Below are 13000 nucleotides of genomic sequence, written 5' to 3'. Positions count from 1 at the left end.
CCTCTCATTGTAAAGGATCCAGCAATTAATACAAAAAATCTAAGTTTTTCTTTGTTTTTAAGAAAACCCTATCTTCTTCTTCAAGAAATCATAACCCCTTTTTGTTTTCTAGCTTTAATCCATTATATTAGAGAAAGATCTTAAGTGAATTTGTTCCTCACTCAAACAAATTCATTGTGTGAATTCTAGATTAAACAGATGTGATAGTCTTTTTGATTGATTTCTTCCGTTGGCCGTAGACCATAGGATCATAAACTTTTCAAAAAAACATATAATTCGATCGGTTAACAATAATTCGACACTAAACCAGGAAATGCAAGTAAACCAAATTGCATAAAAAATGAGAGAATTAAGGGTAATGAGTAATGACTAATGACTGTCACATGATCACATCGGTTGGTCAATCTAAACGGCATCTCCAAAGACTCCAACTGATTGCTCCTTCATTTATGGGTTTTCCTTTGACTTCGGTATTTATTTTTATTTTTCTCTGGCTTAGTCTTGGTTATTTGGTTATGGCAGATGTATTCGTTGGCTTTTCCTGAGTCGAGTTTAGTGACACACCCAACACCAACTGTGTCTATTTTACTAAATAAGCTACGTAGACTATATATTTTGGTAGATATATAGAAGAGAACAAATATTGGAATCAGTATTGGGTTAAGACTATATTTTGTATATTTTTCGACCATAATCGATTTGGCCTTGCCAAAGCAAAACATGGAGCTCCAGAAACTGCACATAGAAACAATCACGCGCACCACCATAAACAAACTAATTAAACAAAACATAAACCAGTAATGAGTGAAAATAAAGTTGAAGTAATGTACCATAACAATGTGTGGTAGTAATAGCCCAGTGGTAAATCTTTACTAAGAATCAAGTTCTGAACGTCTCTCGCAGCTGGATAAGGTTTACTTTCATCCATAACTTTGTATGTATTCTCTATATACATTGTGTCCTCACCAAATCCCATGGCTGGAGCCAGTTTAGGAACGTCAAGGTAGAACCACGCAAGCGACCTTGGATAATTTACTAGAGTATATACGCTTGGAGTTTCATTTTTCCTAATCACACCAACCACTTCCACATGCATAGCCCTAGAGACATGGTCCTGCTAAAAAGAAAAAAGAAAAAATCCCATAACTAATCTGTATATGATATCAAAATATACAATGAAGGATTGAGTACTTTTTAAGTTTATGAAATGAAGACCAACCTCAGCAACCATTGGGTTGTTAAACGTATACCAGAAGTTCGACAAGAGGCTTTGTTTATTAGCTTTTCTAGACTCACTTGCAGCAGAAACAACTATCCCAGTACCTAGAGTTTCTAGAGAATTTTCTTTCCAATCGGAAGGAACCCATCCGCGGTTTACTAGAACAGGGGACTTCACACTAGTTACAAAAGGAAGAAGCAAAAAAATTATCAGAGCATGTTAGTCTTGTATAATTGCATGTGAATGCAATCTTATTTATAAGAACATCTAGATGAACTTAGTATCAAAATCCAAGTAAAGAAACGTGCAAAATCTGCATCTACTCTAGATGTTGCATCCAAACACATACACAATCAACACCTTAATACATAAGCAACAAGATATTTGAGTCTAGATGATATATATATAATTAAGATCACAAAGTCCTCACCTATTTGGTTCATTTGGGATTGGCAAAAGAGGTGTAATAACATAGAACCCATTTTCTGAATCTTTAGACGACTTGGATCTAGGCTTTGGACCAACATAGATCGATCTTTTCACATCAAAAACGCCTTTGCATACAACCCGTTGAAATCCTAACTCGTCCACATTCATCACTGTATTCAGCTTCCTTGGTTTCGCTTCCAAGCATTTTAGTCTGACATCGACAAGTTTCTTGGCCTTGAAACAAAAGAGTGTGAACAAGTTTCTTTAGCAGAACTACACATATATCGGATAGGTTAATATATAAATGACAATCACAAACCACTTCTGTTTGTTGGGACTTATACGCCTCCCCGATACCGTAGGTAATGGATGCAGCCAAGTACCATAACCACACTGACCCTACTCTCCTCTCTCCAAACATTTTGAAAACAAAACTCCATCTTCATCCTTGAGAATATATGTATATATATATATATATATCACCAAGATTGAGAGCTTAATCACAAATTTGGGCTTAGAGAGAGCACACGTGATACTTACTTGCAGGTGGTTTAACCGAAACAATCCATTTGCTCTCAAGGTTGGGAGTTTGTGGAGCAGCAGAGAGATTGCTAGTCGTAGAAAATGAAGAAGACCTGTGACTGTGAGAGATCAACCTCGTTAAAGTCTTAGAGAAGAGTTTAGCCATCTTTGTCTCCTTCAAGATTCTTCTCCTTGTCTCCTCCAAGTCCAAGATTCTAAATCTTATAATGACGACGACGACTCGACGAGCTTTGACCAACTCTTTATTTAATGTTTTTTTTTTCTGATTTATAAGCACATGGCACCAACTTATAAAATTATTATCATCTCTGTTGACGTGTTGGTGGAAATATTTTGTAACAACTATTGAAAGAAAAATAATAAACAAACTAGACTTTCAACAAAATCTAAAAGATTTTATTGTCTTTTATTCACATACACAAGAGTAAAGAAGAGTAAAGACAAAAAAAACAGACAGTTTCCAAACAGAACTATTGGTATGTTCTTAGCCCAATTCTATTAATAAAAAAAGGAATAGTAGTTTTAGATCAATAATTTTGGTTTTGAGATAGAACTGATCTAAAGCCCAGTTCTCCTTTCTTTCCTTTATTCTGATTGGTCGAGATATTTTGGAGAGAAAGAAAAATATTCATTTCTCTCATCCTTCTTCGAAATCGAGTCTAGGGTTTGTCTTTCTCTCCAAAACGGCGAAAGCTTCGTTCTCGCTATATTCACCACCGAAGGTTTGTTTTCCGGCAATTGAAACACCAAAATCGAAAGCTCTTCTATCTAGCAGTCGATCTTTGCATAACTTCTCCGACAAATTCGTTTCAATTCCCTTCTTTTTTCGATTGATCTGTCCGGCGATTTGAAGGTGAAGTCGAAATCTTCTTGACGAGCCTTTGCCTCCTCCTCTCCTTTGTCGGGCAAATCTCCGGCCATATAGAGAAGGTAGTTCCGTCGTTTCCTCTTTCACTCTTTGTTTCTTGGATGTTTCATCGATTTAGGGTTAATCTCAAATCTGTGAATTAGGTTTCGGTTTAGTATAGGATTTGTCTCATCTGTCATAGGGTTTGTTTCATCTGTCATAGGGTTTGTTTCATCTGTGAATTAATGGTTTTGATTAATCAATATACAATTTTATTGAGCTTATCTATGATTGAATTCCGAGAGTTGTATTTTGAATTTGAAATCAACAATAACACTCATGTATTAAAATTGAATTTTTTTTGTTTCAGAGGCTTGTAGGTGAGGTTAACTAGCGCAAGTTAAATCGGATCCTTCAAGAAACCTGCGGTTGCTCGAAAGTAAAAGGTAAGTCGCATGGTTGGTTTCTTGATTTGAGTGGTGTACGTGTTTATTCACTGATTTTATTTGATTGAAGTGGCTTGTTAATTGTTGTTTGATTGTGTAATGAGTTTATCTGAATTGTTTTGTGGTGTCAGATGTTAACTGAGTTGTTGTGAATTTAGTGTCTCTTTGTTTTGGTTTGTATGTCTCACCATCTAACCTTTTATCATTTGGTTTGTTTGTATGTCTCTTTGTTTTGGTTAGTTGTTGTGATTGTTGTTTTGCTTTGTAGGTTTGAGTTGTCTTAAAAACTTTTGAAACCGAGTAGCTTATGAAAGGTTTTGGTTAGTTGTTGTGATTGTAGTTTTGCTTTGTAGGTTTGAGTTGTCTTAAAAACTTTTGAAACTTTTAAAAACTTGTGAAACTCTCGAAAATTTTTAAACTTTTGAAACCGAGTAGCTTATGAAAGGTTTGAAAAGGTTTGAAAATTATGAATGCTTTAACAAATCTAGTTGAGTAGTTAACAAATCTATGAGAGATTTACTTTTAAAAAACACTAAATGACCTTTATTTACTTCTGAGAAGTAGGTAATGGTTATTTACAATTAAAACTCTCTAACAACACCAAACTTTTGATTTAATGATGGCAATCTCTCATATCTATTATTTCTCTTCTATCATCCATCTTGTTTGCTTCTTAAGTTCTCTATATAACATCCGACTCTTCTATCAATCTCTCATATCTTTTACTTCTCTTCTATCATCCATCTTGTTGGCTTCTTTCTTCCAATCTCTAAGAACCTTCGAATAATATCTCTTCCTTGTTTAATTCTGATTGCTATGGAATCAAACAATACTCCTAACAGTCAGTCTCAACCCTACTTTAGCCTTCTTAACTTCCCATATGACAGCTTTGCTCCCAATGTAAACATTGGTTCCTATCAAATCCCTGCTTTTAGTTCACAACCAAGTTCACAGCCGAGTCAACCTCCTAGTCAATCAGAAGAGACAGCAGAACAGCATAGGGAGAGAAGGATATGGTCCACACAAGACGACTTAGTCCTAATAAGCGGCTGGTTAAACACATCGAAGGATGTAGTAGTTGGGAATGGGCAACAGGCAGGGTCCTTTTGGATCCGTATAGGAGACTATTACGAAACAAGTAGTCATGTCCGTGGTGGTGCTGAGCTTAGGCGCCCTGACCATTGTAGACAAAGATGGCAAAAAATCAGTAAGGAAGTGAGCAGGTTCTGTGGAGCTTTTGCAGAGGTAGAGGGTGAGAAAGCTAGTGGCATAAACGATGTAGATGTTTTACAAAATGCTCACCAAATCTACACTAAGCTGTACAAGAAGAAGTTTGGTTTGGAGTATGCTTGGAATGTGCTACGCTATGAACAGAAATAGACAAACCTAAAGACTATGAACCCCACTCCGAAGAAAACCAGCTCTAACAAAAGAAAAGCTGATGATGTTGTACCATCCACGGGTTCTGTCGTTGGTGAGCACGAGAGTAGGCCCGCGGGCATAAAGGCAACAAAAAGTGTAAGGAACAAAGGTAAAGAGAAGGCTGCACCATCTGCGGAGTTTAGTCACATGTGGGAGATAAAACAGAAGGATTCGGAGGGCATGAAAGAACTCCAAAAGATGTCTGAAACTGAATATTTTTGTAGGTGGTGGTGAATGATGTATGGAATGATGACTTATGAATGAATGGATGTCAGGGTGTTTCAATTCCCCTTATGCAATTGTAGTATAAGAGGTGTCAATCCAATCTGAGTGTTTGTGAACAATCAAGATGTGCATATGAGTCTAAGTCAAGTCAGATGTAAAGGTTGTTTGTCACTAACAATCCTATGATGAAATGGAAAGTGCAGAAAGTAAAAGTACAAGAACTAGGAGCTAAAAGCCAATGGAACAAAGTGATTATGACAAACAGAAATAGAAACAATGGAAATGCAAGTATTGAACTAATGCAAGGTAAGTAATGAACAAGATACTAAATGAATGCAACAGAAATGCAACTAGGGTGAAACAGGACAAACACAAATCATAAACACAAGTTCTGGGTTGGAACTCGAGCAAGCACTCGATCGAGTGCTGATCGAGTGCAGGGTCGAGCTGGACAAATACGCAAAACAGAGCAACACAAGAAAAACAGAGAAATACCAAAACGAATCAAACAACGATCAAACAACAGGATTTAAGCTAAGAAATCAATAAACAAGGAAGGTCTTGAGGAGGGATTCATGGGCTGGACTATGATTGAGGTCATCTAACTTGGTCAACAAATCTCAAACAACTTGAGCTAATCTCTAGACATATATTTCTAAGACATGTTTAATCCACTCTCATGGCAAGAAACAATCAAACTCATGCATCTCTAGACTTGTTCTCACAAAGTAAAGAATCTACACAAGCATGCATTATGCAATATGTCAAAAAATCAAACAAGACTTCTAATCTCTTAGCAAGCCTAATGATAGTCTCTAGATCTAGCCTTATCTATGCTCCTTAGACATTGGTGTGATGCTAAGAGGCTTGAAATCAGATCCTACCCTCTCAGATATAGGATCAGCATTAAGAACATCTAGCCTAGAAGAGATCTACAACAATCAAGCTTGACCAAATAAAACAAACCTCAAACACAACCCAGCCTAACCCATCCTCAAGATCCTAAGCAACTACTCACAAGCATACATGATGAACATCAAAATCATAAAGACAGAAAATACTGAAACTTGCATCATTAGAAAGATAAATCAAAGATCTACAATATTGAAGAAAGAACCAAACTCAAATTCTCAATATTAAGAAAGTTATGAAACCAACAATATTGAAGAATTTAGTCTTTTCTCCTTTTAAAAGAAGTGCAAGATCTATGAAAATAAAAGTCAAAAGGAATAATTCTAAAAAAGGTAAAAACTAGGTTTTTGACTCTCTAAAAATCTGGACTCCTTTGGTGGCTGCAGGTACAAGCCCTTATATAGAAAATATAGTGGAAGCCCTAAAAACGCTAAAAGACAAAATAGCCAGGCGGCTCGACCAACTCGACCTGGTGCTCGGTCGAGTGACCGGTCGAGTTGGCTCCTCTTGTGCTCCTCCCACTCGGTCGAGTCCCTCTCAGCACACGGTCGAGTGTCTGGTCGAGTGGGCAGTCGAGTTGGACTCCGGACGTTGGTTCTTCAGCCTTAGCTCTCTTGCTTTCTCCTCATGATTGCTTCCATGCTCCTTAAGCTCCAAAATCATCTGTTTATGCATGAAAAGATGCAAATGCAATGCAACTAAACTCTAATGCAAGAACAGTCCTAAAACTATGCAATAATGGTCAAAATGGATAGCGAAAGATGCAAAAGATGTGAATATATTAAGGGAAAACAGGGTAAAATATATGAACATCAATGTCCATTCTTGACACCCTCATTGCCAAGAAAGAAACTCTAGACGAAGATGAAAAAGCTCTAAAGAAGAAGCTAATGGCTGAACTGTTTTAACTATGTTTTTTTTTTTAATGTTTTTAAGCGGATGTTTGTTGTCTATGTTTAACTATGTATGGTCTCTATGTTTGTTGTTTATGTTTAGAATGAATCTCGGATGTTTGAGAATATGTTTTACTATGTATGGTCTCTATGTTTTTAATGAATCTCAGATGTTTTATATTAGTTGGGAACTTATATATGTGTTTCGGTTTCAGTGAAGAAGTCATGGACCGTGAATACGACTATGGTATAAACAACCCATTAGACTATAGTTCCGATTCAGAAGAAGAGGCTGAGACCTGTTACTATCCTCCGCAACTAGCTCCTGCGATTGGATTCACAAGTCTGTCGAGCCGTGAAGCTCCACTACCTGCTAATGAGACACAACTTAACCAGCTCAACGACCAAGTGATCCAGCTCAACGACCAAGTGATCCAGCTCAAGGACCAAGTGATCCAGCACAAGGATCACGTGATACAGCTCAAGGACCGAGTGATCCAGCTGACAGACAAGTGATCCAGCTCAAGTAAATTTGTTTCGGTTTCGGTTGTTGTTGTTTGCTATCGTATGGTGAACCCGTGATGTTTGGTTGCTGTTGTTTCTTTTCGAATGGTGAACCCGTGATGTTTTGTTTGGATTTTTGTTTAGGCTAGATTGATAGCTTTGTTTACAATCTTTGGTATGTATCTACCCTTCCTAGTGAACCCATGATGTTTGCTATGTACTCGTGATTTGCCTTCTTTGGATTTTAGTTTGATCACTCTATATATATGAGAAGAGCACAAGGTTTTTTTCATCAAAAACAAACATTTGCTTCTCTCAACAAAACACAAATATTTCCTTCTCACACCAAAATCAAATATTTCCTTCTTTCATCAAAAACTAACAATTCCTTCTCACCCAAAACAAATATTTCTTTCTCTTCTTCATTGTTATGGCATCTTCTTCCAAGAATTTTCACTACCATTATGATCCAAATAATGATAGTATTAACCCATTTTTTCAAGAGCAATTTAATAATCAATTTGAAGCTGCTGAAGAGGCAATTCCGGTGGAAAAGAATACACATATATATATCGATAGACAACGGGAAGATGGACACGAACGTTTTTGGAACGATTATTTTAGTGATAACCCGACTTACATGGAGAGGCAATTTCGCCGACGGTTTCGAATGAACAAGTCATTGTTCTTGCGTATTGTGAATCGTCTCAGTGAAGAAGTTCCATATTTTCAACCAAAAAAGGATGCAACCTTCCGGAATGGTTTCTCACCCCTACAACAATGTACTGCAGCAATTCGACTATTAGCATATGGGATTGGGACGGACTCGGTTGACGAATATTTACGTATCTCTGAATCGACTTCTCGTAAATGTTTGGAACATGTCGTCGTCGGAATAGTTGACTTGTTTGGAACTGAATACCTACGCCGACCCACACAAGCGGATCTTCAAAGGCTACTCTTTTACGGAGAACAGCGGGGTTTTCCCGGGATGGTTGGAAGCATCGACTGTATGCATTGGAAGTGGAAAAATTGCCCAACCGCTTGGAAAGGAATGTATTCACGAGGCACCGATAAACCAACAATTGTTTTGGAGGCGGTAGCTTCACAAGATCTCTGGATATGGCACGCATTTTTTGGAGCTCTAGGTACTTGTAACGATTTAAATGTTCTTGGTCAATCACCGGTATTTAATGACATTATTTACGGTCGAGCTCCCAAAGTTACGTACTATGTCAACGGAAATGAGTATAATTTGGCTTACTATCTGACGGATGGTATTTACCCGGAATGGGCGACATTTGTTAAATCCATCCCACAACCACAACACGGGAAACATCGTTTGTTTGCAGAATGACAAGAAGGTGCACGAAAAGATGTTGAGCGTGCATTTGGAGTCCTACAATCTAGATTCGTCATGATTAAAAATCCATCTCTTTTATGGTCAAAGGATAAGATTGCATATATTATGAGAGCATGTCTCATAGTCCAGAATATGATTGTCGAAGATGAACGATTCATACACACTCTATGACGAACAAGAATTCCAACAAAAAGATGGAACCGGAATTACTCCGGATATTTCGTTTTCAGTAAATATGCCTTCAAATCTTGAGGGTTTAGGTGATGGCCATACAATAATTCGTGATAGACAAGCACATCAGAAATTAAAGGAGGATTTGATAGAGCATATATGGAATAAATTTGGACATTAAACTATGTATTCATTAAATAAGATGTTTATCTGCTTTAATTAATTAAGTAATATGTTTGTTTTTTTTTTACATTTTATTTATAATGTTTTTTTGTTTCATAAAAATTTGGTATTGTATTTTGAATTTTAGTAAAAGTTTATAAGTTTGCAATTTAAATGTTATTTTAAAAGTTTTTATAATTGTAAAATGTTTAAAAATATTATATTATTAAATCTTATGTTCTTAAACATGTTCTCCCAATAACTAACTTTTTAACAAAAGATCTTAACTACTGATCTTACATTATTTTCCCTATATCTTTATTCTAAGAACACCAAAATTAGTTCCCCCATTAATGATGCCCTATAACTCGCTTTTACAAACCATACTACCCGCAGAAAATCCGGCTGAACTTTTCTTTTCGTAAAAAATGTAATAATTTATTTTGTAATTATGTTATATATAATGGTTTGTGATTAAAAATTCGGTTTGTTTATATTAAACTTTTTGTAATTTATAGATGTTTATTGAAAACCTATCAGTAAAACATTTGCATAATGAATACAATTATTTAAAGTTTTGTCAATCAAACACAATTTTTGGTATAATTATGAAGCAAGTAAAAAAGATATAAATAACATGTAAAAAGAACAACTAAATATAGCTAGTGAACGTTCTGAAAAACCTCTTTGAAAACAACATTCATTGTTTTTCTTTCTGTGACTTCCCTTTTTGTCTGTAATAAGCATCTCCAAGAATTGAATATATTTAAATCTCTTAGTTTTATTTTCCTAAAGAACGGTGGCTAAAAGAAAATTATAATTTTTTTAAATAGATTAGATACTACATCTATATATTTTATTTTTTAGTTTATTAATTTTTAAAATCTAAGCAAACTTTTATATATTTTATTTGATTAGATTTTTGATTAAAAAGTTTAACATGTGCTGGAAAAGTTTTTTGATAAAATTTGTGGTTATATAGATTTTATTCGATTAGATTTTTAAAATCTTAGCTGTTAATTTTTTTTAAGGACGTATTAGTATTGATTCTAATAAATTTTTTGTACTTTTCTACAATTTATTTTATTTTATGTGTCCCCAATTTTCGTTTTTAATTAATTATATTTATTTAATAAATAATTAATCTTAATTAAGTTTTTTTTCAACCTAAAATTAATTAAAATAAAACTCCTAGATTGGTTGCCCAAACTGGAGGATAAGAGTTTACAAAAATCGTTTCTGACACTAGCTTTCTAGAAGAACGAGCTAAACAATTAGCCTTCACATTTGACTTCCTTGAGATCTTAATTAAGTTTATCTAATGACAATTGAATATAATTTTAATGTTAGTTTCATATTTGTACTTCACAATTAATATAGTAGGATTCTACCAAAATCTAAAGAAACAAAAGCTATAACTATACTACTATATATAGTCTAGGATACATACACTTAAAGTGGGCAGAGAAAAAGAAAAAACCCTTTAGAACCATGTGGTGTCTAAATTGGTCTTAGTGTAGATGATTAGCTGAAGGAGAGCTTAGGCATTCAGACATTGTTCTACAATCTATTGTTGACTTGTTGTCTACGTAATAAGGTGATACGTTATTGACCCTGCAAGGAAATAAAAGCAAAACAGAGTACATATGTTGATTACTTGATTACACTTGATACTACAATTGTAAGATGGACTTTGAGCAAAATTCAGAGAGCATGCAGTCTTTTTTTTATACACATATACAAGCGTAAAGACAAAAACAGAGAGCTTCCAAATTGAATTTAAAACTTGCTTTTTACAAGCCCATTTAATCAAAATTTGAGAAACAAAAACTATTCACTACTATTCTATAGTCTCTAGAAGATACAGATACTGGCCAGAGGAAAAACAAACTTTTAGAACCATGAGGGGTCTAAATTGGGTCTGAGTGCAGATGATGAGCCGGAGGAGAGCTTAAGCATTCAGACATCCATGTGTACAGTCTATTAATGACTTATTGTCTAGGTAATACGTTAATATGACCCCGCAAGAAAACAAACGCAAAACAGAATACATATGTGTTTGAATAATAGATAGTTAATGATTTCTTCCTTTGGCCGTAGAACTTACATACCTGAATCATTAAAACAGGACTGCAAGTCAACCAAATTGCATAAAAGATAAGAGAAGAATGACTAAGGACTGAGAAGATTCACATCTGTCGAACTGATTCCTCCTTCGTTGGAATCGAGTTTAGTGACACACCCAACACCAATTGTGTCTATTTGACTAAATAGGCTACGAAGAGTGTATATTTTGGTAAGTATATAAAAGACAAAAATTACTAGAATCAACATTGGCTTACTACTATAAATTGTATATTTTTCCAAAAGAATCAATTTAGCCTTGCCAAAGCAAAACAGGGAGCTCCAAAAACTGCACATATAAACAATCACGCACACCACCATTAACAAACTAACCAAACATATAAACTTGTAAGTTGTAACGAGTGAAATAAAGTTGAAGTTATGTTGTTAATTACCATATCAACGTGTGGTAGTAATAGCCCAGTGGTAACTCTTTACTAAGGATCAAGTTCACAACGTCTCTTGGAACTGGATAAGGTTTGCTTTCATCCATATCTTTGTGGTTACTCTCTATATACATTGTGTCCTCACCAAATCCCATGGCTTGAGCCAGTTTAGGAACATCAAGGTAGAACCACGCAAGCGACCTTGGATAATTAATTTACTAGAGTATATATGCTCGGAGTTTCACTTTTCCTAATCACACCAACCACTTCCACATGCATAGCCCAAGAGGCATGGTCCTGCTAAAAAAACCCCCCACAAAACTAATCTATATGATATCAAAATATACAATTAACGAGAGACTAGGTACTATTTTTTAAGTTTGTGAAATAAATACCAACCTCAGAAATCATTGGGTTGTTAAACTTGTACCAGAACTTCGATAAGGGATTTTGTAGAGAGGATATTAGTTTATTAGCTTTTCTTGACTCATCCTCCGCAGCAAAAACAGCAACACCGGGATCTAGAGATTCTAAAGACGTTTCTTTCCAATCCGAAGGAACCCATCCGCGATTTACTAGAACAAGGGACCTCACACTAGTTACAAAAGGAAGAAGCAAAATATTATTAAAGCATGTTAGTCTTGTTTTTTTAATTGCATTTAAGTGAAATCTTATTAGTATCAAAATCCAAATAAAGAAACGTGCAAAATATGCATCTAGTCTCGATGTGCATATACACAAGCAACAAGATATATCTGAATCAAGATGATACTGAGATCACAAAATCCCTCACCTATTTGGTTCATTTGGGATTGGCAAAAGAGGTGTGATAACATAGAAGCCATTTTCGGAATCTTTAGACTTGGATCTAGGCTTTGGACCAACATAGATCGATCTTGTCACATCGAAAACGCCTTTGCATACAACCCGTTGCAATCCTAACGCATCCACATTCTTCATTGTATTCAGCTTCGTTGGTTTCGTTTCCAAGCATTGTCGTCTGAAATCCACATATTTCTTGGCCTTGAAACAAGAGATCGGGTGTGAACAAGTTCTTTAGCAGATCAAAAGATTCAACTCGAAATATATATATATATATATATAGATACACACAAATGAAAAGAGAACAACAGATATATCGAATAGGTTAATATAAATGAAAATCAAATACCACTTCTCCTTGTTGGAACCATACGCTGCAGAACCATACGCTATCATACGAATTGCTGCTGTACACTTTTGTGTTGCAGAGAGACCTAGCCTTCCGTGACCATTTCTTCTTTGTTCAAAGTATGGAACTTCTGTTGAGAGTCGTTCGACAAGACGCATGAACAAGGGTTTGTTCATTCGAAAA

General features: G+C 35.4%; 3 protein-coding genes and 1 pseudogene across 7 annotated transcripts; 2 read left to right on the top strand and 2 right to left on the bottom strand.

The window, feature by feature from the left end:
• Positions 1 to 195: 195 nt before the first annotated feature.
• On the bottom strand, positions 196 to 2408 carry LOC104742370 (surfeit locus protein 1-like). Of its 4 annotated transcripts, none has more exons than XM_087485891.1 (6): positions 2189 to 2408; positions 1968 to 2095; positions 1650 to 1882; positions 1220 to 1397; positions 831 to 1117; positions 196 to 735 (listed from the first exon to the last, which is right to left on the bottom strand). In XM_087485891.1, exons 2-6 carry the CDS (start codon positions 2067 to 2069, stop codon positions 444 to 446), a joined length of 1092 nt encoding a protein of 363 aa, XP_087342017.1. In that variant the 5' UTR covers positions 2070 to 2095; positions 2189 to 2408; the 3' UTR covers positions 196 to 443. The 4 variants fall into 4 exon arrangements, with proteins under 4 accessions (XP_087342017.1, XP_010461673.2, XP_010461671.2 ...); XM_010463371.3 differs by having other exon boundaries at positions 831 to 1114; positions 2189 to 2405; XM_010463369.3 differs by having other exon boundaries at positions 831 to 1114; positions 1968 to 2059; positions 2189 to 2402.
• A 1892-nt stretch (positions 2409 to 4300) lies between these two features.
• On the top strand, positions 4301 to 4864 carry LOC104743959 (glutathione S-transferase T3-like). Its single transcript, XM_010464986.1, has one exon. The coding sequence runs from the start codon at positions 4301 to 4303 to the stop codon at positions 4862 to 4864; it is 564 nt and encodes a 187-aa protein (XP_010463288.1).
• A 3006-nt stretch (positions 4865 to 7870) lies between these two features.
• On the top strand, positions 7871 to 11123 carry LOC109128730 (uncharacterized). The gene is made up of 2 exons (XM_019235584.2): positions 7871 to 8615; positions 11068 to 11123. The coding sequence occupies exons 1-2, from the start codon at positions 7871 to 7873 to the stop codon at positions 11121 to 11123; spliced, it is 801 nt and encodes a 266-aa protein (XP_019091129.2).
• An 86-nt stretch (positions 11124 to 11209) lies between these two features.
• On the bottom strand, positions 11210 to 12975 carry LOC104743957 (surfeit locus protein 1-like; annotated as a pseudogene). Its single transcript, XR_015580814.1, has 5 exons — positions 12837 to 12975; positions 12440 to 12704; positions 12046 to 12241; positions 11656 to 11943; positions 11210 to 11549 (listed from the first exon to the last, which is right to left on the bottom strand). The product of XR_015580814.1 is annotated as a surfeit locus protein 1-like (transcript).
• Between the last annotated feature and the right edge of the window lie 25 nt (positions 12976 to 13000).

This window comes from Camelina sativa, chromosome 14 (genome assembly GCF_030686135.1).
Source record: "Camelina sativa cultivar CO46 ecotype springtype chromosome 14, ASM3068613v1".
Lineage (NCBI taxonomy): Eukaryota > Viridiplantae > Streptophyta > Magnoliopsida > Brassicales > Brassicaceae > Camelina > Camelina sativa.
The sequence above is the reverse complement of the archived record's forward strand: the minus strand, read 5'-3'. Positions and strand labels throughout refer to the sequence as shown.